At 46.7% G+C, this 24,790-nt stretch overlaps 2 protein-coding genes across 2 annotated transcripts in view; both read right to left on the bottom strand.

The window, feature by feature from the left end:
• The window catches only part of LOC144141696 (uncharacterized), a 49,149-nt gene extending 47,730 nt beyond the window's left edge, over positions 1 to 1,419 (bottom strand). The window contains exon 1 of the mRNA XM_077673212.1: positions 1,093 to 1,419. Coding sequence (XP_077529338.1) covers positions 1,093 to 1,419 — 327 coding nt within the window. The remainder of the gene's footprint in view (positions 1 to 1,092) is intronic.
• LOC144143433 (juvenile hormone acid O-methyltransferase-like) overlaps positions 1 to 23,836 on the bottom strand; it is a 76,979-nt gene extending 53,143 nt beyond the window's left edge. The window contains exons 1-3 of the mRNA XM_077675189.1: positions 23,675 to 23,836; positions 21,873 to 22,177; positions 17,551 to 17,845 (exon numbers count right to left, since the gene is read on the bottom strand). Coding sequence (XP_077531315.1) covers positions 17,551 to 17,845; positions 21,873 to 22,156 — 579 coding nt within the window. The 5' untranslated portion in view covers positions 22,157 to 22,177; positions 23,675 to 23,836. The remainder of the gene's footprint in view (positions 1 to 17,550; positions 17,846 to 21,872; positions 22,178 to 23,674) is intronic.
• Between the last annotated feature and the right edge of the window lie 954 nt (positions 23,837 to 24,790).

Genomic DNA, 24,790 nt, shown 5'->3' with positions numbered 1-24,790 from the left:
TAGAAAAAGCTCTTGATATTCGGCACGTAGTTCCTGCGTGGTGGGGGCAGAGGCCGCAGTTTGGAGAGGTTGATCGGTTTCTGCTTTTCGTTTGAGAGGGGGAGGGTGGGAGTCCGATGCAAGGGTAGCTTGTGCTTCTGGCTGCGTTGGTGCAGCAGGGGAGTTAAGGGTGGGGGAGTTGAGACGTTGGCGGAGAGCATGGTTTTCCTGCGCGAGGCGCGCGTTCTCTTGGCGAAGTTGGAGGATTGTTTCGCGCATTGTTTGCATTTCGCGAAGTAAGTGTTTAGTGTCTAGTGCACTGCGCGCAAGGTGTGTGGAATTGGATAGAGATGGAGGGGATAGTTTGGGAGGGCTCTGGGGGCTCACTTGTGATGTGGGGCCTCCGGGTGAGCGAGAAGGGAATCCTTGTGTGACTTGGCTGTAGGAAGGTTGGCCGGTGGTATTGGTGATGGTTCGGGTGAGTGCTGAAGTGGCAGGCGGCGTGCTACTTGTCTTCAGGGAAGCGAGGTGTTGCCCAGTCATGGCTTGTGAAGTGGTCCTGCGCCGTGGTTTGAAGCGGTTGGTGCATCCAGTCGACCCAGTGAGGTGGGCCGCGCCACATGGGATACACAACGGCGTGCAGGGGTGGTTTGGCTGGGGTGCTAGCGTGCCGCAGGTGGTGCAACGGTTCTCGGTGAGTGGATGAGGGCATACGTCTTTGCGGTGGCCGGGGCGCCAGCAGGCAAAGCATGCCTCTTGTTTTCTTTTGAAAGGGTAGCAGCGCATAGTGGCTGCCCTGTAGCGGATCCAGTAGGGTACTACATTGCATTGAAAGAGCACTTGCACAATTGTAGAGCCGTTCAGCCGCTTTGCGTCGATGATTCGAAGTGACTGGTTGTAATTCAACAGGCTCTCAAGGATAGTGTTTGCATCATCTTCTGGCGGTACCGTGAAGATGGCACCTACTACAGTGGCGCTGGGAGGAGGAATGTGGTTGGCTAGGGCGTAAGTGGCTTCCTTCCAGAGGAGGGAGGGGAGTTCAAGGTAGCACTGCGCCCGAGCTTCCGAAGGGGTGCTCACGACAATGAAGTTAGATCTGTAGTGCAGGCGTACTTGGTCTGCCGCGTGTCGAGGTAGCTTGGCTTGGTCTTGCAGGACATCAGCTAGAGTCGCTGCGTTGACGCTGGTAAGGTCAAGGCCTCCTTGTGGACGAAGGATCACCTTAATGTCATTGTCCGGTAGAGGGTCTTCAGGTGGTGTGGGCTTGCGTTTGTGCCGTTCCTGGCGGCGCTTGCGTGGCTGGTCGCCAGCGGTGGGGGCTTGGGTGGTCCGTGTTGCTGCTGTGGCTTCAGCTGCGGCGATCTTGCGGCGAATGTTGAGCCATCCCGGTTCCGTGAGCACCTGGGGGTCAATGTCTTCGCCCTCGACCACGTACTCCATTCGGTGGGAAGGCGAAGCCGACGAATCGCTTGCATCGGCAGGAGCGAAATAATTTGAACCGTCTGCCATGAAGGCCGACGAGGAGGAGGTGGGCGCCGGAGCCGGAGGTGCGCGCGCTAGTAGCACGCGCCCGTGCACAGCCAGGCGCACGTGATCAGGCCGGTGCGGCGAGGAACTGGTGGAACCGAGCTGGCGCTGAAGGTCAGGCTTAGCTCCGCGTCGGCGTGGTCGCGAGAGAAATATGTTTCTTTCGGGCGTAAAAAAACACCGGAGAGTCCAGAAACTCACTGTTTAGGTTCCCGAAAGGTTAATGTTCATCGAGGCGGTTCAGTTGTCCGGTGTAGAGGCTCACTAATTGAATAAACATGGCTTTTGTTCGGAGCTGCCACGAGGGGCATTCGAACAGCTCGGCCACCTGGTGGCGAGTACGTATACACAAGAAGTTTGAACTGCAACGCCCGCGGCAACGTGAAAACGTATGCTTGCGGCTGCTGAATTTTTGTAGCGTAAGCTACACTGGCCGAGGTTGAGTAGTTTCGCGTGGACCCCGAAGGGCCGTGCTGCGCACGCGCGAGTTCCATTGGACTGGATTGGCTTGGCTGGGATTGGGTTGGATTGGCGTGGCCTGGATTGCATTGGATTTGGAGTGAATTAGATTAAATTGGATTGCACTGGAAATCCAATTTATTTGGAGTACGGGTGTGTAAAGAATTGGGTCTGCGCATTCGTCGGTCTCGCATTCCAGAGGAATGACGTTGTGCAGTAGCCAAGTCTGACGCTGCGCCGGAGCCGCTTGAAAGCCTTTTCGCGTGGCTCCTGGAGAGCCGTGCTGCGGATGCGCGAGGAGTAGTGACTGCGCTGGACCGCACGGGACTGTATTGGATTGAATTGGATTGGATTGCTGAACCTTAGCTCACGCTACGTATATCCTCGCATAGCCGAACTAAGCCACTGCTAATTTTTCTTCATTACAGTTGAATCTATCCGAATAGGAGAGTAATCAGGCTTGGCAGAACTTGACGTTTGCCTATAACGTGTCCGCAGCCACACTGAATGTGGCACATCCCTCTTGCGTGGAGCCGAGCAGTGCACGGGGGATTTCAAGCAAACTCAAGCTGTAGTATAATAATGCTGTGTCTGCCTCACCACTTCCAGTACTGAAAACAGAAGCACCGTGATTGTAGCCTAAACTATGGCCGTATCGTCTTAGCGAGTTTGGGGGGGGGGACCCAGCTGGGAAAATAGTTCAGGACATGGCATTTAAGGAAGCTCGAGCATGCGTTAGAAATAAAGTCCACATAACAAATTTTACAACCGAGTAGTGGAGCGAGTTTTCGCCTCTATAACAAAATACTAAAACAGGTGCCTTCATATAGTTTTCGAAAAGTTAGTGCTGATGAAAAGGAGAAAGGAAATGAGGAGTATGGGACGCGGTGCATAGGGCGTGGTGCATGCCGGGAGCCCATCCGAATAATGACTACTTTACTTCTTTGAATAAAAAAAAAGATGACATTAAATGTCCACTTCGTCTCCTAACATACAGAAGAACTGTAGCAGCAACCGCAATTGCACCAGCGTGATCGGTAGGCTGTTGTGTGGTCTAAGTAAGAAGAGAACAAAGTTAGTTTCCAGCCTGGAACCTGACATCTTATTAATGATTTACCGAATGTACGGCCGACCAATCCTTGAATTTGGATGTGTGGTGTTCATAGGAAGCGCACATCCTGGATCACATTTCATCATGGGGCGACACGTGGCTAATGAGGTTAAACGTTACCAAATGTAAAACAATGCGGATTTCACGTTTCACTTCTCATGATGTACCATGTGACTACACACTTAATAAAAGCTACCTCAATCACGTTTCGTCCTACAAGTACCTTGGCGTGTATATGTCTAACAATCTTTTCTAGTTACATTACAAATATCGTAAGTCGCACTTTAGGTTACTTACGCAGAAACCTTTCTTTAGCTCCGACTAACCTCAAGTTTTTACTTTATCAAACGCTGGTAAGACCTAAGCTTCAATATGCGTCATCGATTTGAAATCCTCATACTAACTGCCTCATTGACAGCATCGAGGTGATACAGAATCATTTATTACCCAGCGCTTGATGCCCGGCTGTTAGTTTGAACAGTTTTTTTGTAAACTGTTTGTTACGTCAAGAAACAAAAATGAGGGATGGTTTTTATTATTTTCTCTTCATTGTATTCTGACCCTTTCGTAGGGGCGGGTGATCGGTCGATTAACTTTCCGATGAATAGGTTTTTAGTTGTAAATGATTCTTTCAACTGGTCAGTTGGCTGAAGTTGAGTGAGCAACATGAACCAAACGCGTCATGTTAACATTTTGTTCAAGCATGTCGAGGCTCATAATCGTGTTCAAATAACACGCCTCACGCGACAGCCGAAACGATGAAAGTATGTGAAAACCGCAAGATGGTAGCCACGACAGACTGGAACATGTTTATTGCGAATGCACCCGCAGCGGTGGCTCAGTGGCTAAGGCGTTGTGCTGCTGAGCTCAAGGACCCGGATTCGACTGCCGGCAGCGGCCGGCTTTCTGGCGGAGGCGAAAAGAGAAAGCGCTCGCGTGTTCAAGGTTTCGGCTCCCGTTAAAAATCCCCAGGTGGTGAAAGTAATTCCGGAGCCCTCCACTACGGCATGCGTCATCGCCTGCGTTGCGTCGGCGCGTTGAACCTCATAATCAATCAATTATTGAAAATAAGGATGCCCACGATACAAAATTCCCCGCATTTCCCCGAGGGGAAGAATGTGAAAGTGCGAATGCACGAGTTGAATTTGCGCGGTTCGGTAATGTTCACGGAAGAGAGATCACACACACACACACACAACTACAAAGAAAGAAAGATGCATTTATTCACAGACACCTATTTGTGTTGTCGTTGTACTGGATTGCTAGAGCGGATCTCAGCTTTGAAATTTCGTGTCAGTACTCCTTTAAGCAGGTGCATTAGCCCTTCTCACGCCCGATTCTTGGACAATCCCCCACGTGGGTATGTGCCATGTTAGCGGCCAGGCTGCGCGCGCCCATCTCCACGTGCGCGGACATCGCCGGTGGACGCAGGTTCAGGGTCGCTTAAGAAGTGCATTGCACTTAAAAAAAAAACTGTGAGTGGGCACTCACACCGCATTACCATTGCACAGAGTGCCTCTGGCGTAATTAAACCGCTATTAACCGGTAAGCCTTGCGATTACGGCGAATGCCGATGTTCCCGATTCAATAAAAAGTGCGAATAACGAACATGGGGATAAGCCTCCCGGCCACATCAGCGCCAAGATGATGATTAGCCTGTGAACAAGCCTAGAGCCGAGGAGCATATTGATATTACTTCATTCTTACGTCATTATAAATTTAATTTAAACGACTTTTTAATTTTCTCCGCAGCCCATTGAATGATTGATTGATTGTAGGGTTTAACGCGCCGACGCAACGCACGCGATGAGGGGCGCTGTAGAGCAGGGCTCAGGATTATTTTTGATCACCTCGGGATCTTTAACGTGCGCCCAAATCTCGTACACACGGGCGTTTTTGCTTTTCGCCTCCACCAGAAAAGCGGCCGCCGCGGCCGGGAGTCGAACCCGCGACCTCGTGATCAGCAGCGCAACGCCTTAACAACTGAGCCACCGCGGCGGGTCCCTCCACAAACATACGCAACCAATTAGTCGATCAGTTAACCGATTAAGACCTGCCCGTTAACCGATTAAGACCTGCCGGGCTAATGTGCTAATAACCAACAGAACGTCTGGCGACGCAGCAGGATGCGAAGACACCGGTGCTATACAATGATTGCATACTTACAATATGAGAGGACACGTGATGTCCGCACGCTACATGCCAAGCTTTGCACTCCAGCCACTTCTTCTCCTCTCTTCCTCGACATTGACTACTTCTTCGCTTGCGGGTCAGCAATATGTCCTGAATGGGTGTGGTAGCGCTGCCAACGAATGTATGTTTTCGTAACGTATGACCCATAGGCGGGCTGCCAATTTTTGATATTTCAGACAGACAGGGGTGAATTTGAGGAAGGGGGTGGTGTGGGCGCCCTGTTTCGCTCACAAATATCCGAAAATGCGCTTCCGTTTTCCGGACCACATAAATACCACAAAATAACACCTTGGAAACAGCGCGGAAAACTTGGAGAAAGAGAAGGCAAACAGGCAGAGGCGCTATTTTCTCTCTCTTTGTCCAAGTTTTGCGCGTGGTTGACTAAGCTTGACCAACGTCAAGCTTTATTGCATAGAAGAAGAAGATTTCCGCAATACGAACTATGTAAAAGTGGTAGATTTATCCTTTGCGAATGCCCGGATGCATATAAAGGCCGCTGGATTGAAATGTCACCAGCTGGGCACCATGACGCTCTACTCTTTTTGTACTTTCCTGGACTTCACCACCAAGCACAGATACAAAGGACAAAACATCTAACATTAAACTAAGCTCTGGGGCCACCGCTTCAAATGAATTGACATTGTTATTTTTAATGCTCTCAGTTCAATTAGCGGTTCAGTTCTGGGTAGTCACTCGCACACACTCCTTACACTTTTAGTGGTTTCAACAAAGGAAGAGATGATCTTTTTGAAGTAGTGCCGTTCCAACCTGGCATCAACATCGTTGTAAACTCTGGCTGTGCGGGTGAGCCGTATACTTTTGAGTCCAATAAATATGAGTAAGTAAAAGGGTACACAGTCCTGATTACCTATTGCGATAAAATGGATTTGATGGGTGTATAGGGATAATTCCTTACGATGTAATGGGATGAACAAAACTTCCGTGCTGGAAGTCAAAATGTCAGTACGTTATTGTTTGGACTGATCGGTGTCTCTTCTTGTCCCGAATGTACCCGCCCGTCCAGAGGGAATTGTGTCATGCTCTCGACTTCATGATCGAGGTTGAAGACCCCTGTAATCCTAGGAATGCCGTGGATTCGGGCGGCGGCATAGTCAGTGCTTGGGAAGCAAGCAAACAGCGTAACTATCAACGCCTGGCTTACTTCATTGTTTGCAGATTGCTTAGAGTTCTTTTTTTTTGTCGAAGAGAGTCGTAGTAAGTAATGTTCTAACCCACATACCTTGTATTCTCACTGTACCTGTTTTCTTCAATGAGAATTTTTATGTTGTGTTGTTATTCACTTGTTCAGAACCATTTCTGTATGTATGCAATTGCTTTTCAATAAATTGCATATCGGCAGAAACCAAAGATCTTGCGTTTTGCCATTGCAATGTTCAAAAAATCCTAGACATTACTCCCAATACTGTGTAGAGGAGGACTCTGTATAATTTAGACCACTAGGATTTATTTCATGTGCACTGGCATTACGCTGCACGCAGCACGTGCATTCCGCCTCTTCGGAATTTCGTCCACAGCTCGTGGGATTCGATCCCGCGACTTTGATCTCAATTTATGTAATCTTTTTTCACATACATGAATGTCGTGCATCTCCGAGACGGTTCAAGCATCCGCCCAAGAAAGCGGGTCTTACGCAACCAGCACGTTCGTCCTACTATTCAGCAGGATACTGAAATGGCGTGCCACTCTACTCTGCTGCATTATAATGCATATATAATTGGTTGCACTGCCTACCTGGCTAGTTGTTGGGAGACATCGGCCCTACCCGGTTAATGCCACTTTCTCCGTATCCTTCTTATGTTCAATGGTCTCGTGAGTTCGTTGGTCTCATTAGAGTCGCATCGAGCAGTCCGCGTACGCCTTCGGGCTAGACTGAGCTGGTGAACGCTCTGATAAACAAAAGCGAGCCGGATGTCATATCTGGGCATATGGCCATCTGCTTTAGAGAGCACACGCAGAAAATAATGCCTTGCTTCGCGACGCCATTTACTTCCAGAATGTAGTCAAGTCCTGTGAATGCCCCACCGCGGTGTCTCAGTGGTTACAGTTCCTGGCTATACTGAGCCGAGAGATCCATGATCGATCCCGGAAGCAGGTAACGTGTCACAACAGAGGTGAAATGCAACGACGCGCGTTTGCTGCGAGATATCAGGGGTCGTTAAAAAGCTAGTACCAGTTTGGTTGTGTTTTAACAGGTATTACAAAAGACGACTGGAGCAACTGGTTCTGATAAATAGCGGTTATAAATGTTCCGTCAGCTTTCTCGCAATTCTCAAATTACGAAACTATTTAGCTTAAATCTGTATAATGGGAATCACTAAGCTCACATGCCGAATTGTTTCGGTGTGTGCGCTTGTGTCGCGCGGTGGTGTAGCCCCGAGCTAGCATATCAGGTTGTCTAGGTTCATCTGTCTCACTCTTCAAAGGACTCTCGTCTCCGTTTTTTTTCCTTCCGACGCACGGCCGGGCTACAGTGGCGGCGTCCGCCGCTCTAACCCGGCCGTGGCCGACGCTGCGGCGTTCGGGACGGCACTCCGGGAATCCCAGGTAACGGCTGGCAGGATCTCTGGTTTCCCTCTTCCTAGAGCCACGTGTGTGAATTCAAACGACGTCGCATGTGGAATCGTTGTGGGGGTCGTTCACAGCTTTGCTTTCCAACCACCTTCACAGCGTGGATCGGAGCCAATTTTTTTTCTCGAGGTAATATGGCATAAAAATATGTGCTTCATTGTTGTTTCCGATAGTGAGGTGTTCGTCGGTTAATAAATCAGCAACCTTTATAAACTGCGTTACCTGTTCCGGTTGCACTTAATTTATATTAGATGGTTTCTGGCTGCGCTGTGGACAGTTTTTTAAGAATATTTTTTGGGCCTGGTTCTCAATAAGCTAGTAGTTCGGAAATTCTTGAATGGCGGCTGAAGGCCAAGGAAGAGGAACTCGCGGCGGGGTTTAGCGGTTTATCGAACGTCACTTTAACGAACGCCTTTTGATCTAATGGTCGACGGTCGTTTTACGGAAGCCGTTTTATCCAACTAGATTCTCACAGGACTTTTAGCCAAGATTTTTAGTATTTCCTTGAGGAGTCTCTTCTTGCTTTTACGTCTGTGTAGTGAACGAAGTTTTATTCTATGGCGTGTGTATTTATTTAACAAAAATTTTAGCTTTTTATTCTTTATGATCAATTTACGTTTAACTGATGACTAAAGGTGGCGCCAGGGGAACTGTTAACAGAAGTATACCTTTAGTTCTCGATCCCCCTGTGAACCGAAGCGTATCATAGCATTCCAAGCTATAGGCTTGTAGGCCGTTGTTTCATTGCTGTTTGTAATAGCTTTCTGGCATGCCTGGTGAAGTGGCCTACGGTTGGGGCAATGTATATCGAAGAGCAGGTTGCCATTTTCGTCGCTGGTGTCGTGTTTTCTTGCGCTTCACTCTATCAATACTAACTTCTTACATTTCCTTCTTTGAATGGTAGACAAAAAGAAAAGTTAACTGCGAATATTGGTTTTGTAGTCCTCGCAGCCTGCTGTACCTGTGCTGACGCAGTTTTTTACCACAGGGTAATAACAATTTTGCGTTTATCACTGAAAAAAAATGCGAGAAGTAAGAAATGTGCTCGCGGAGCCATTACTGTCGAGTTTCTCTTTAATACATGAAGCTGGTGCCGTCGTATGTTGCTTGAATGTTCCGGTAAATTGAAACTGTTAATTGGTTATCACAAAATGAAAGCGCTGTAGAAAAAAATGGACGCCGTCCAGCCCTACGAAAGTGTTTGTCGCGCGCAGCTGTTGTAAAGTGCTACACATGGTGATGGGTTATGAAATGTTTTTCGTTGCCTCGGTGGGCTTGTCGCTTCCGCTCGGCTTCTCTGACGGCAAATGTTTGATCCTGACGCATGCGCTCGGTGTCTTGGGCGAGAACTGCTGGTTACTGTCTTGCCTGACTCATGCGCTAGCCCTTGAATGACGTCAACTCCCATACTCTTTCGACAGAAGCTGCAAACGTAATCTTTACAACCACACGGGGGTTCCCATTGTTCAAAGGTGCTTTATCACCGATCATGCTGTTTCCTTGGTCGGTTGGTGGTTTTTGTTTACACGAATACTGAGCTCTATGCGGCATGCCTGATTATCTTGACGCACGTGCTCGGCGTCTTGGACAAGAACTGCTGGCTCCTGTCTGGGTTTTATGTTTACGACACGAAATTCTCCTACCAAGGAGAGGCTAACAGCTTCGATGTAAAATGGACGCCATCCCGCCCTTCCAAAGTGGATGTGCAGCGCAGCTGTTGCTGTTGGGGGAGCGTATGAAATGTTCCTCGTTGTCTGGTTGGGCGCATCACTTGCACTCGGTTGTTTTGGCTGCATGTGCTAGGTCCTGCCTTTCCTGACGCATGCTCTAGCCGTCGAATGATACCAGCCCGCTCCCCTTTCAAGAGCAGCTGCAAACTTAATCGTTCCCAGTAGGGGGTGGTTCCCATATTCACCGGCGCCTCATCATTCATCACGTGGTTTAGATGCTTGCTTTGGTTTTTTTTTTGTAACACGAATGCTGAGCTCCATGCTGCACGCCTGATCATCCTAAAGCATGGGCTCGGCGTCTTGCGTGAAGACTGCTTCTCCTTCCTGGGTTTTTTGTTTACGACAAAATTTTTTTCCTACTTATGAGGGGCTAATAGCTTCTCTGTAAAATGTGTCAACCAATGAAGTTGCCATTGGGGTTATTCGTAAGATACCAGCCATTTCGTGCGGAGTGCTTGCGTGGGATGGGGTTGTTTCTTTCTGATATATGTTTGTGCTGCATTAAATGTCTTGCAGGAGCCCCAGGAACTGCAAGGTCCATAATATACATTTAGTAAACAAGTGGACGAAGTACGTCTTTGCATTCTAGCTCTATTCCATGTTTTTTATCGCGATGACTTAAGCGGTATGCCCAAACAGCGTCACCTTTTTTTTACCAAGTAGCCCGTGTAATGCGGTCGCATTCCTGTTCAGATGACTTTGTTACAGCCCCGCTTCACTGTGCTTGTTTTTTAGTTGCAGCATAAATATCGCCACTCCCTTCGATGTAGGTAGCAGCTTGGATGTGTGGTGGTGACTGCCCCTCATTTTCACTTCTCTCATGCAGATGATGCGGAGATGATAAACGTGATGCAGACGCTCATACACAGCAACAGGAGTGAAGGTATCTCATGAACGATGTGACGAAAACTACACCTGAAATGACTAGTGGCCTCATCATTTCCAAAACACCGGGAAGGATGACTGAGCAGATGTTGCAGGCGAATTTCTCAGGCTTTTAATTGGCGCCATGCTTTTGTGCATGCACAATGTCCAAAGTGTAGGTGATTTCAATCTGCCCTCCGGTTGATGTCCGTGTTCTTTGCAGCATGAGTTGAATCCAGAGGTCCCTGAAGGCCGTGCGATCTTCGTGCGGAACACCATCGTAGGCGTTGAACGACTCCATAAAATTGTCTGCGAAATACACAAGCAGGGAGCACAATAATTTATTAGAACGAGGATCTTGTTTTTAAGAATTAAGTTTGCGAAAGAGAGTTGTCACTTCTTTAGTAGCAGGTAATCAGAAAATGAGGGGATGCTCAATCCGTTCCTTAACCCGGGTCAACAAAAAGAAGATCCCTGTTCACTTCATTACAAGTTCGGATTGTGAATGTTGAGGTGTTTTATTCAAGTAAAAATAGTCCGAAGACAGTGTCATAACGGAAATATGTATTTGAGCGTTATCTTGGTATCATCAAATGGACGTAATGAAGTCGTTGCTGACCAAGTAGCGTGTATCGTTGGCAATACGTCAAGGTCGCGCTTTTTCCTTTTGACCAGAAGATAATTTTTTATTGTTAGTTTGATACCTACTGGCACTGTAAAAATTTATTACTTCCTGGGGACGCACAACCGCGACTGATATCACCAAGCTACACCAATTACAAAGACCATCTTTTGTGACAATACGAACTTATAAAATGCAACCGATGCTCTACCCACTTTTAGGAAACGTGATGTCTGAAATTTCGTCCTTTTAAAACTACACGTAGCTCACATGCCACTACGCAGTAGAAAAATTTAAGGGGCCAACCATTCATTAGTTGGCTGATTACCCAGTCAAGGTGCTTCGGATTCACTGGCTGACAATAATTCTGAAAACAAAACGGCTAATGACATCTCAGCACTTGTAATGTTCATTTAGGCATCCCGCCTCACGTTGTCAAAGGCTGCTTTGTATTCTTGCCAGTTCCGACGCCTTGTTTTGCTATCTGCTTTAACTCTTTGGAATATCTTCCATCTGCCTCAGACTCGTTGCGCTGCTGCTCCCTCTGGTCACCACGTAATAGGAGAGTTGATGACGATGGCGACTTTTTTGCGTTTGCTCTGCCCACATTTTTCCACTTCCGTCATTTAAGGTTTACTGGTGTGGCCGGCCACCTTTTTATTGCTAGTGCAATGAAACGCCTTGTGCTATAGAACCCATAGTACAACAAAACCTTTCCTCCGCGCCCTCTCTTCCTACCGAAATTTTTGTTCGCGGACAATTCCCGGCTTGGTTACCTCCCCGGAAAACGCATGCGGGTCATGCATTTCGGGGTTGAGTGAACCAGGTTCTCTGTATAAAACAACAGCGCAAATTTATGTGCAGACTCTTTATCTTCGAAATAAACTGTCATACCCATAACCCACGTTGCACTGAACATGGTCTCTTCCTTAAGTTCGTACCAGCTATGAGCATGAATTGTTTTAAGTGGTACCGTCATTTCTTAATTCATCTCAGTACAGCTTCGTGTCCCATTAGTACTGCTGTGCGGAATAGAAGAAACTAAACCTATATGACCATGTTACACCTTTCTTCGTTGCATGTATAACCTTCTAAGTTTCTTTTACGCCCGTCGTCATACTCTATTTATTCAAATATCGGGCATAAATGACAGCCTCAGCGTTATCTGTACCCTGAATAGCCCCTGTTGCAACAACCATTGACGCCGAACACTTTAATTTACTCTGGAAATGCCTTAATTTGATTGGTGGCGGCGCGCATCTCTCAACAAATGGCTCCCCAGCCGGGGCCGGAGGGGACCACTAGCAGTGAGGGCGACCGTATTCTTCACTTCTTGAACAGTTCGTCGAATACGCCTTAGCGAATGGTTTATACTTGCAGTTTGATCAGCCTGAGCCGACTTCCCGCTTGACTGCTACCCTAAAAACCCCCGTGCACCTGTCAGTAAATTCTGACTACCAGCTAGGTGCTCTACAAAAAGCCAATGAAACATGTGAACCTGCAGTTGATGAGGAAATTTCATTGTGGCAAATTCCCTTTAAGGAGCATCAGGAAGTTTTGAAGTGCCTTTCTTTTCCAAATCCCTCTGCTTGCTCTCCAGGGCCTACAAAGCTCATTTTTAATAATAAAAGTTTACTAGTACTGTTCGCTATTCTTACCGGTGGGAAACGTGGGATCGTAATCTGTTTAAATCACTGTGCTTACTCGGTATAATTATCCCGCAATTGTTGCAGCTAGAATTCATAGGCTAATTATGAAAGTGCCATCTGTATCTATGTCAACGATGCTCGGACGTTTGGCATATTCATCGGCAATATTCATTCATGGGCTACGTCAATGCGAAAAATTTAGTTTGTTTCCTGCGCTTCAATTGATTCTTACACTTCGCCAAATTTGATAGAATCCTTGAACAATAATTACATGCAAACTTCCCAAACGACTAAAACTGGTGACACGCTTCGTATATGTCCAACCTATGCGGCCAGAAGGAAACATTAGGCTAAATTAGAGCAGACAATTACTGAATAGCTCACAGTTTTTTAATTTAAAAACGACGTGGGCTTCGTACATGTGCGAAACGGCGGTGAAGTAAGGCGAGATAAACCAAAATTACAAATTGGCTAGCTCAAGTTCGTACATCAGGGTTCCAAGCCCTACAGTCGCCAAAGATCTCAATACATGTAGTGAAGTAGCGGCAACTAAGGAACCGTAATCTTTCGACGCAATTTGCCGCAAGTGAAGCAGATATGCGACCATTTTTAAATGTACAGATATCAGTATGAAGGGGCCCGCCCAGTCGCAGAGGGGCAAGCCTAAGTAGCTTGCAACCCGGCAAGCCTAATCTTGGTAAATTTGGGGATGTCCCCGTCATTCATAACGCCGTTCCAGAAAAAAAAAAGTTTGGTTTATTATTTACAGCGAATCGCGTCCAGTGGCTACCAAAGGGCTCATTAACAGTTTCTTTAACCAACCACTACTACATTGTATTTGTGGCCCTTTAATACACCCTACAAACAAAGAAAACTAAGCCACATTGCACATAATGTAGGAGTCGAGTTTTGGCTTCGCTATCGATTTCCGACGACCCGTCGGTGAACCAGTCAACCAACGCACTTGGTCGGAGGTTCAGCGAGGCCAAGCTGAACCAAGCTGAGGCGAAGCTGACCAGAGCACGCTGAAAAGAAGTCACTTGACTTCTGAAAAGCTTTCCTATCATTAGAACCATTACGGGAAATCAATAAACCCAAAAACTGTGCCTAAATGCACCTAGAGTGGTTGAAGAACGAGGCCTACAGGCGTTAGACACGAGTATTCTGCGGAAGCAATACCGGAATATTAAATAACAGTTTCAGGGTTCGTTGAATTAGGACCTGTCAACGTTTTTCAGTATAGGTGTACTTTGTGCATATTCAACTGGGGCGAAAACTTGATCAATCGATTTACAGCGTCAAATGTTGAAACCTATCGTTCGGCAGCCTGAAAATGTATTTGAGTTAGACACATGTATATATCCATTAAAATAATTTATATTGTCACTAGATAGGGTTTATGCTCACCAAGGAAGTCCTCAATCCGATTGAACTTCCACCGAGTCTCGTATTGTCTGTATGCCACGCAGTGAAGTCCAGCTGCAGCAAGGCTACTCCTGGTCTCAGCATCTCTCTGCGCTGAATACCCGGATTTGCCCCCGCAGCGATACATCCCCGGGAAAAGGTCTCTGGGGTTCTGAAAGCAAGTGCGCGAAAATTGCATCCGTGTACCAATTTTTCAAGAGCTTTAAGACAGAGAACTTACTGGTGAAGTGGTATTTGTATCATACTAACGCTTGGGAAAGTAAAAATTCGGCCGAAGTGGTGATGGATGTTCACCTAAAGCGCAATGGCTCGAGATAACATCGAAGGAAAAAAAATCACGCATTTACACGAAGTAAATCATGACGAATGGACGAAGCACTGGAGATCGTTATTACCGTAGATCCCCCGTGACATTACCCACTCGCGCATGTAAGTGAGTGACAACGCGTGTGTACAGTATGTATTCCGGGATAGCTTGTTGTCGGCGTTGCCGTTGAACCGCTGCTTCCCGAGCGCTCAACTCCGGGTCCGCTTGGCGTTTCTGCCGTTTTGCCGCTTCCCGAGCTCTCGCCTCCGGGGTAGCTTGTTGTCTGTGTAGACGTTTAGCAGCCGCACGCCGCGCCATACTTTAGTTTTCATCCAAGGCAGAAAGAGAATGTGTTGTCTGTAACGCGCTTATATACGCGTATGCACCGCAGCGCTCTCTCTCTCTCTCTCTTTCTCTAACCTACTGTGAACCTTCTATTTTGTTCTTGTTAACCTTTTGTGAACCTTTTGTTCCCAGATGTTTAGCTTTACACAGTGCTGTGCGTCTCCCCCCCCCTCTCTCTCTATCTCTCTCTCTCTCTCTCTCTAGCCTTTTGTCAACCTTTTATTTCGTTCTTGATAACCTTTTGTGAACCTTCTGTTCACAGATGTTTCGATTTACACGGTGGTGTGCCGTGAGCACGGATGCCGGACGGACGGACGCACAAGCCTCAGCCTTAAGGTGCTTCGGCCGTTAAACGAGCATCTTCGTCTGTCTAATTTGGTAGTGTCTTGAGTGCACCCAAACCAAAAAAAACAAACACAAAGATGCGCACGACTACACACTCATTGTTGCTAAATTGTGCGAGACTGAAGCTGTTTAGTATACAAACCAAGGCACAGCACGTTCAGAGACGCACGCATAGGTGGCTGGCAATGCTGCTAACAGTCGTGTGTTTTCTTGGGCGGTGCTGGTGATTCTTCTCAAACTAGTGATGTCGCTTTCGCCGATTCTGGATCTAGCATACTGCCGTTCTCATGTGTCTAGTACCTACATGCACTGTCTGCAATTGTGGAGCCGCTGCTCTAAGCCGCCACATGCGGATATTTAGTTGGAGAAAGGCATTGCTAGACTTCAGCCTTGAAGGTGTGTGTTGGAGCAGTTGATTGATTGTAGTGTTTAACGCGCCTATGCTAAACAGGCGATGAGGTGCGGCGTAGTGGAGGGCTCCGGACTCAGATGTACCCCAAGGAAGCGTCCTGGGGCCATTGCTTTTTCTTTTATACATAAATGATATAGTAAATGTCATCACCCCTTCTGTACAAATTAGATTATTTGCAGACTATTGTGTTTTGTTCTGGGTAATTAACGCTCTTGATGATCAAAATGAACTTAACTCAAACCTTCATAATATTCATCAGTGGTGCAATGAGTGGGGAATGATCCTTAATGCAGAAAAGAGTGTCTGCATGCGTTTGACACGTAAGAAAGTTCCACTGAATAATATGTACCAGCTTGGCTCTTCAACTCTGAGAGAGGTTACTAGCTACAAATACTTGGGCCTAACTATAACTAATAATTTATCTTGGAATTTGCATGTAGACAACGTATGTTCAGCTGCCTTTCGGAAACTTGGTTTCTTAAGACATAAACTGCGTACCTGTCCTGCTAATGTAAAGCTTCTTAGTTATTATTCTTTTATACGACCTAAACTGGAATACGCCAGCTTTGTATGGGACCCTTACACTAAGCTTAATATTACCAAACTTGAGCGAGTTCAAAGGAAAGCTGTTCGGTTTATATATTCAAAATACTTACCGTCGGATTCACCTTCCGCGCTGATGTCTGCAAACGACATTCAGACCCTTGAATCCCGCAGACGCGAACAACGGCTGGATTTCCTTCAATTATTACTTAATGGTAAACTCGCCATCGATTCATCGCCTTACTTATCTTTTCTATCAACAAGGAACACACGACATTATCATTCCCATTTGCTAACGCCCATTTCTTGCGAGAACCGATGCCTTTATGTATTCATTTTTTCCGCGAACAGTGTCGGACTGGAACAAGTTATGCGAACCTCATTTATTGTAACATATGTATAATGAAGTGTATTGTTTTTGTTTGGCGTACGTTACTACTTGTCAAAGTGTAATGTAGTGTTGTAGAACCAATTGTGTTGTTGCAACGCATAGCGAAGTGTATTGTGGTGTATAAAACGAAACGCATTGTTGATACACAACGAAGTGTATTGTAGCATGTAAACCAAAGTTTCATTTTCGTATGATGTATATCATTACTTTTGTGGTATGCGTGACGTGCCCTTCCTGCTTGGACCCCTTAGGGTCCGCAGTATGTATTAAATAAATAAATAAATAAACCAGGTTGGAATCTCTGAGCTGCACTGCAATCTCGAACTCACGGGAGTTTTTGCTTTTCGCCCCCATCAGAAAAGCGGGCACACCGGCCGGGAATCGAACCAGTGTCTTTGTGCTCAAAACCAGAACGCCATAGCCACTGAGCCAGACGGGTTCTGTTAGATCAGTAGCTGAGAAATAAAACGAGCCAGCCTTTCTAATTCGCTACTACAGTAAGTTTTAAGAATTAAAAAGGGCATCAAATGATCTTCTCTGGTGGAATTGACGTTATGAACCTGGTTAGCTTTCTATCACACAAAGAAAGAAACACAGTGCTGCTGCTTATGATTGCTAGAATGTGTACTCACACGTTATATTACACAATGTGTGAAACGTTCCGCAGTGCAGTGGTTTCCTCAGAGTTTTTAAAATATTTTTCACATCTTAAACAAGTGTTTGGATACCCGATTGTTCAGGAATGTCATATGTGGTAATTTCTATACGACTGGAATGGACAGGATTTCTTCGATAATGACTGGTTAGTTCACAGCAGCTGGCTTTGCAGCTTCGGTAGTTTTGCCTTCCGCACAGTCTTAATAAAGCTCAAAGCTCGAAATGCAGAACAATGGGTCCATTGTTGAGGTTTGCTTAACAAAAAAAAACAGCTTCGAATAGAGCTCCGACTGGGCACCGTCAAGCAGTGCGGAGACGATGCTCATTCAACTTTTCCATGGTGCTCGTGAATTCGAAAAAATGCGAAGTGACATGTATACACGGGCAAGTTTCAGTACTCACGATCATTTGTCTCCACTCCGCCATCCTGTACACAGCATCCCAGACGTCGATGGCGTCACCGCCGGTCAGAGCAGCAATAGCGCAGTCCCCTCCCGGCTTCAACAGCCCAGCTACGTTGCGGTACGCCTTTTCTAGGTCCACGATGTAGTGGAAAGTATAAAAGGAGTATATGCGGTCCGAAGGGCCGTAGCGTTGCAGAATGGGCGTGAAGTCGTCGTACTCCACGTCAAACACGTCATATGCGATGCGGCTGTGAGAGAAGTTGGCTTTGGCGTAGTCCACTGCATGACGACTTCTGTGTAATAAAAACAAGAAAGGGACAAAGCAGGCCTAAATTTCAGTGTTTCGTTTTCGTGACACGTTAATATGTCTTTGTTTGTGATAGCCCCACGGGGATACCAGAAAGAAACACATGCTTCGTTTGATTGATTGATTGATTGATTGATTGTAGGGTTTAACGCGCCGACGCAACGCAGGCGATGAGGCGCGCCGGAGTGAAGGGCTCTGGATTAATTTTGACCACCTGGGGATCTTTAACGTGCGCCGAAATCTGGTACACACGGGCATTGTCGCTTGTCACTTCCATCAGAAAAGCGGCCGCCGCGGCCGGGAATCGAACCGGCGACCTCGTGCTCAGCAGCGCAAGAAACACATGCTTCGTGTGTACATGTGTCGCGCCTACGCACGTGCTCTCAACTGCCGCTACCGAGGACCAGTGACTGCAGCACAGTGACCTCAACCCATATCGTTCCGCATTTGCGCGTGAGCCCTGGTTTTTTAACAACTAGGTCACTCTTTCGCGGTCTGAAATGCTCGTAAGGGCAGACTGCAAAGTCATGCAGAAGAACAGCTTGTTGGGTAGGCATTTTGGAAGGAGGGGTATGAAAACGATTGTTTGATTATAAAAATAGGCAGCTGCGGCCACTGGACCACCCAAACGTGGCTGGGCAGACCTTTTGTCATGCACAGCAACGCATCAGGATGTTATGGGGCGTGACTGATTTGGACATGCAGCATGCGCGCGAACAACTTTCACCGTTAGTACCTTGATGAAGCTCGAGAACAAATAATTCGGAACAATAACAATGGCTGGGCTTCGTTTCGTCAGCATGCAGAAAGCTGAAGCATGGTTAGTTTTTCAAGCTGATTTCCAGATCGATCCACATACGTACACCAAAATCTGCAAAATATTCAACCTCCCTAGAGGACGAATACCTGTGGAAATAGTTTTATGTGATCTAAGTTTTCCAAAACAGTAGTTAAAACTTGAGGTAGCTGTACGAATTTTCACATTGCAAAATGTTGTTTGTAAAAAAACATGTCTTCAACTTAACAGACTGATCAGCATTAGTGGCTTTGGTTTACCCGTCGAATTTGGTACTAATGTACACTAGTGATCATTATCAATGGTGTCTACTAGAGCCTCTGAATGGGTGCTTCAACCGTTGTTGTCCGTATATGAAGTGGAATTGGCAACATGGCCTAACATAACGTTCTTTTACTTGAAGCTTTCTGGAAAGAAAAAGAATATAATTTGTGTTAATTCCGTGCGAATTATCTTCCCCTTGAATTAACAGTCTCTTTCGTATCAATTTTTGTGAAGGGTTAACTTATGCGTTGCAAATAGATGGTGCTGGTATGAGCTGTTTACACTGCTGATTTGGGCGAGCTATCCGATTGGAAGGAGAGAGGGTCTTGGGCCTTTAAATACTGGCCTGTTGCACTAAAAGTATTTGCTGCAGTAATAATCGGAAACGTTAGCTGAAACACATCACACCACACAGCATGTTAATAATTATGTTGATGCTTGATGCCAGGTATTCCCATAGTAGCCTAACTCCTGTCACCATAAATCTGTTTGGTGGACGTGCGTGCCACAGTCGCGAAGTGTATGTAGAATAACAGCGAATCGTTTTTGGTGGTTCTCTAGAAAACTATCCGGTCATGTCGAATCCTTGCTTCACTTTGATAAAGTTATTCCACTTTTTAAGCTTGATGTACATGTACAAATCTTTGAGGAAAAATATGGTGCAAGTTCTACTAGTTGTTGGTTCTCAGTACAAATACTAAACTGATATTAATCATAATAATAACACCCTAAATTCGATAAATGCATAGGTTTAAGGTACCAGTGGAAGATAAATAATGCTTGCCATACTGAAGAACATGAATGGTATCTATAAGTAAAGGCCACTGCAGCCCTGATGATCGCTAATTACCACCTGGTTGTAGGGGTTGTACACTGACGATTATGCTTTCAGATGTATCGAGATACCCGTTTAAACTTGAGGACTAACTTAATGTGTTACAAACGTTCGCCGATTTCTGACCACGGGAGCATATAAAAGAACAGCGTAGGTGCACATACGTTCAAAATAAATGTAAAAAAACTGCTGATCTGTCTAAAATTTGCTTAAAATGTGCGCATAATGCTTCCTTGGTAGCAGTGGCGGAACTAAACTGAGGCACTGCGCGAACTCATGAGCCATAATACTGGGTAATTAACCCACTCAAAACAATAGATAAGGCTGCAACTGTAACCAAAACTTTCCGAATAATGCCGTCACAGTCGTTATCACCTTACCACCGTTATTACACACTAGCGCCATTCACGAAGGAGCAGGGAGAAAAACCTTGACCGAAGCATCCTCTCCAATGCCTCCTGTGTGACGTATCTCGGAAATCCGGTTTGGTAGGCAGCGCCATCTACCCGCTTGCGTAGCGGCTCTATTTCTGGAGTCGTCGGTGCAGTGAAACCTTTACAGTTGCCTTTACTACTAAATGACGTGTGCGTTCACTTTCCCGATGACGTTGGCGGGGTCCTCTGCTCGAGTACACGTGTAAAATGTGAGAAAAAAGAAAACGCTAGAGATTCCCTAGCTTAAAATTGAACTCGGGTTCTCTTCGCAACGAGGCAGGATTCTAACCGATTGCAACACACTGCTACTAGTTAGTTCACCTGTATCCGCCCTGCGGCTTGCGATTGCGTGAAACGCGCTCACAACGCGTAGGATATAAATACGTTGTGCTGTCGGTGCAGGTATTTATTGGAGGTACGGCAGTCATAGCAGATCACGTTTCTAGGGTGGAACTGTATATGACTGCAATGGCAAGATATTTCTTGCTCGCGAACAAAACCAAGTAGCGGGCACGCGCACGTTTCTATAAGAAAAGACTGGGCGGAGATTCCCCTAGATAAATTGAAGGCTCAGCACACCATGGTAAGGCTGATGTTCTTATCTAGTATTACCACCGAGAGTGACTTGCACGAGACATACCATCTGAATCCCAGACGCCACCTTAGGTCCACGGATAGTTAAGACTCCCGTAGCGCTTTGTCACAATGAAGATAAAAAAGAGAACCGAGAAGGCAATGTGATCGACGTGATACTGAGTGGCAGGAGGCCAGAGACTCCATGAGCAGGTTATAAAGTTGTCTTCGTGAATATTTGGAGGCCTTCGTGTGCCTCTGTAACAGAGGCGGCTGCCGCTCGTCTTCGCCGTCTCCCTGTCCTTCCATTAAACCATGGCTTTATTCAAAGATGTGCATTACTCTTTTTTGTTACTTAGCAACGGCTGCTTTTTAAAGGCGAAAACCTTGATTAGGCTTAATAAACGCGAAAGTTAGTCTGCTTGCCCCTTTGCCACCCGAATCAGCCGGCAAAGTCTCTAAACAGGAAGCCCTAAATGCGTTACCAAAAGCGCAAAGACCCCATTATCCTAGTGCAGCTACTGAATGGTACCGAAGAGCCCGCCGCTATGACCGAAAAGAAACAAAGAAAACACATTTGTGATTGTGGAGAATATGAAGCCGGGTCCCAAAGCCGCAGCCTATCTTGTTAACCACTGCTCTATCTTGACACTCTGTCAGAATGGAAGTAGAATCAACGTTATGTTTGCCCATTTTTTGTTAGCAGTTTACATTAGAGAGGTGAGGCTTAAAATGTGTGCTGATTGCGCTCACACGCTTTCTCCTCAGGCATGGCAAACAGTTAAGCTACATTTCGAGCGTCGGCTTCGTGAACTGAGTGCGAGTACATAAGGCATGAAATGTCATGCGTACAGAATGACTACTTGCTAATTGGGTTGCTTATAATTACTCACAGCGACTAAGGTACCTATGATAAACCTCATATTTACAGGGCTTGCCAGATACACGGGACATTCGATTTGAAGATGAATGAAGAGGATTCGGTGCTTGAAAATGCAGAGGAACCAAAATTTTGCGGGATGACCCTTTAACGGGAATAGAAAAAGCAGTACTAGCCCAACGTATTCAAATGCAATATAAACAATGTATAAAAGTACGCCATGAATGTTACCTGTCCAGGGCCACGATGCGAGAGGAATCGGGATGTGAGATGGACAGCAGCTTCTCTTTGGTGAAGTTTCCCGGACCGCAGCCTATGTCGACGTACTGATGCCGGCACATGTTGTTACAGAGCGCCGTGCATATCGGTTCGCGAAGTTGAATACTTCTGAGCGCGCTTAGGTTTTCCTTGTAGATGTATGACTTGAGCCCTTCGTAGGCGTCTTCGTCCATGTGCCAGCTGTCCTTGAGGGTCAATAGACTGTTGTCAAGTTGGATCAAATGCGGCGTGCACATATTGGTTGTCGCAACGGGTGGCTGCCAAAAGATTAGATAAAGGAAAGAAAAGAAAAAAAAGAAAAAGAAAGTTAGAAAGCTGTAAAAAGTTGTTGTTTGTGTTCTATAAAACACGAAAACATATGTTGTAGTGCCCACGCGTAAGACAAAAGTTTTATGTGTCCAGTTAAGATTGTTTCACTTTTTTTGGCACTGGCACACACAGACGCAAAGGAGGTGGGCTCGGGTGCCGTCCTCGTCCTAAACCACAAGGACTGCAAAAATGTAACCGCTTATGCTAGCCATGGTCTGTCATCACCAGACACTACAGAACGTCTGAAAAATAGTGCCGTGACATGACAGGCGCAATTTTTAAATTTCTCCCGCTCGTATAAGGCAGGAGAATACAGGTGGTTGCAGACCATTATGCGCTTTGCTGACTCAACAATTAGGGATCACCTTTGCCATGTAGCGCGATGTAGCTTGCGCTCGGAGGAATTGAATGTCAGAATTACAATGGAACCCCGCTAATACGTCCCCCAGACATACGACAACCCGATTCTTACGACGGATCACCACGGTCCCGGCAAACTTCCCATAGAAACAATACATTAAAAAAAACCCTGATGATGTGACGCTCGGGAGCACGCGGTCCGCTTCACACGAAGGACCCTGGCGCGGATAAACCGGCGTTTTCCCCATATTTCACACCGCTTCGCCGCTCGTTCCGACCTTCTTTATCATGAACCATCGTTTGACGCTGCTTGATGTGCAAAGGTCAGCAGGTGGGCCAGACCCCTTGCTGAACAGACGCAAGCAAGCAGGCGGGTACTCGTGAGCGGGGGTTAACCTGCGACGGCCCCACGCGGCAACAGTACGCCAAGGCGCCAACCGCGAGAAGTCTAAGTACACGTGGCTGGAGGACCATGAATTTGAAGCTTCCGTCGAGCCGCCGACGAACGCGAAAACACATACGACGCAACCACACGGCGATGAACGAACATCCGCTTTCCAAGTTTCTTCGTTTCACAACGCTCTCTGTCTCAAATCACGCTCGTCCACTGCAAGGGGGGAGGCACGTACGAGTTGGCACCGCCATTGTGGGTCACTCGCTGGCCGCCACGGCAAGTCACTGTACCAACTGCAGTAAGACCTTGCTATAATTTTTGCCGCTACACGGTTTATTCGCGAAGTTTGAATCATCCTATCTATTTCGCGTGGCTGGGTTTTGTGGGAAAAGAAAACAGCTATGTATTGGGCACTTTGACCCAATAGCGACGAATGTCGTTTTTTTTTCGTCGCCGCCTTGCACTATTATTCGTTTCGCATGTCCTTGGCAGTTTCACACTCGCCTTTTATCCTCTCTATATGCTTGACCACGACCACGTCGGCCTTATCTTGCGCGCGCGCAAGGCGCCGGGCTGGTGGGCTAGCTGGACGCAATGGCGAGGAGGGAGGCACATCATGTTTTTTTTTAAAAACTTGGGATTTCAGTTAGATGTGAGGCTCGGCAACACGTCAAGGATGGCGGACGCTTACCTGCGACGCCTGTTTTTCGTGCAGATGATCGCCTGGGTGTGTTTCGCACCAGCCTCCTGCACGGAGCCTCACGGTACCGACGGAGGTATGGTCCGGCTGCACCCACGGCCACTACGCCAAACGAACTTGCCGCTACCGCCCTTCACGGATATTCACTCGGATGATGCGCAATGCACCGCCAAACTACCACCTGATCTGCCCCTCTTCGCCCCCTTCCGGATGTCACGTGCGAACCACGTCACCGATTCAACGCCGACACCTCACCGCCCAGATAAAAGCACGAACATCACTCATGGTCACACCAGTGGGCTCGGCAACACGTCAAGGATGGCGGACGCTTACCTGCGACGCCTGTTTTTTGTGCAGGTAACTAACCGTTACTCCATATTCGCCTAACCAACACGGTACTATGCATTGATAGTGTTGCCGAGCCCACGGTATTTGCCTTGTGTCAATACAGCTACTGTTTTCTAAATTTGCTGCTTCTTTCCGGCGATACAGAAGAAAATCCAGGTCCTACTACACGTTCCGCTTCCAATGAAACTCCTGGTGATATCTTGGCCGGTCTCGATGAAATTAGATTAAATCAAGACTCGCTTATGAAAGAAATGAAAGGCATCCAAACTACACTGTCCCAGAATGTTAAAACGTTTGACGATATTAACCAACGGCTTGCTAAAATAGAAAAAGAATGTGCCGCCGTAGGCACACTTCAGGCAGACGTCGAGGTCATTCGTTCAGTTGCTGTCAAAACTTCCGAACAAATATCGGAACTAACCTGCAGTCTTGACGATTCAAACGATCGCGCCCGGCGAAACAACCTTATATTCTATGGACACACTGATTCGGAACGCGAAAACTGGGCCCAGTCCGAGGAACTAATCATAAATCACTGCAAAGATACGCTCAAAGTAACGCTCAACCCACGTGACATTGACCGCGCACATCGACTAGGATCTTTCCAGCCTAACAAAAATAGGCCGATCATTGTGAAGTTCACGCATTTCAAAGATAAAGACTGTATTCTTTCTAACGCAAATAAGCTGAAAAATACTGCGTACAGCATTTCGCAAGATCACTCGCCTAGCACCCGCTTGATACACAAGCAGCTGATTG

Source organism: Haemaphysalis longicornis, unplaced genomic scaffold (genome assembly GCF_048455015.1).
Source record: "Haemaphysalis longicornis isolate Haplotype H1 unplaced genomic scaffold, Haemaphysalis longicornis Haplotype H1 scaffold_6, whole genome shotgun sequence".
In the NCBI taxonomy this organism is placed as follows: Eukaryota; Metazoa; Arthropoda; class Arachnida; order Ixodida; family Ixodidae; genus Haemaphysalis; species Haemaphysalis longicornis.
This window is presented reverse-complemented; position numbering and strand designations above follow the sequence as displayed.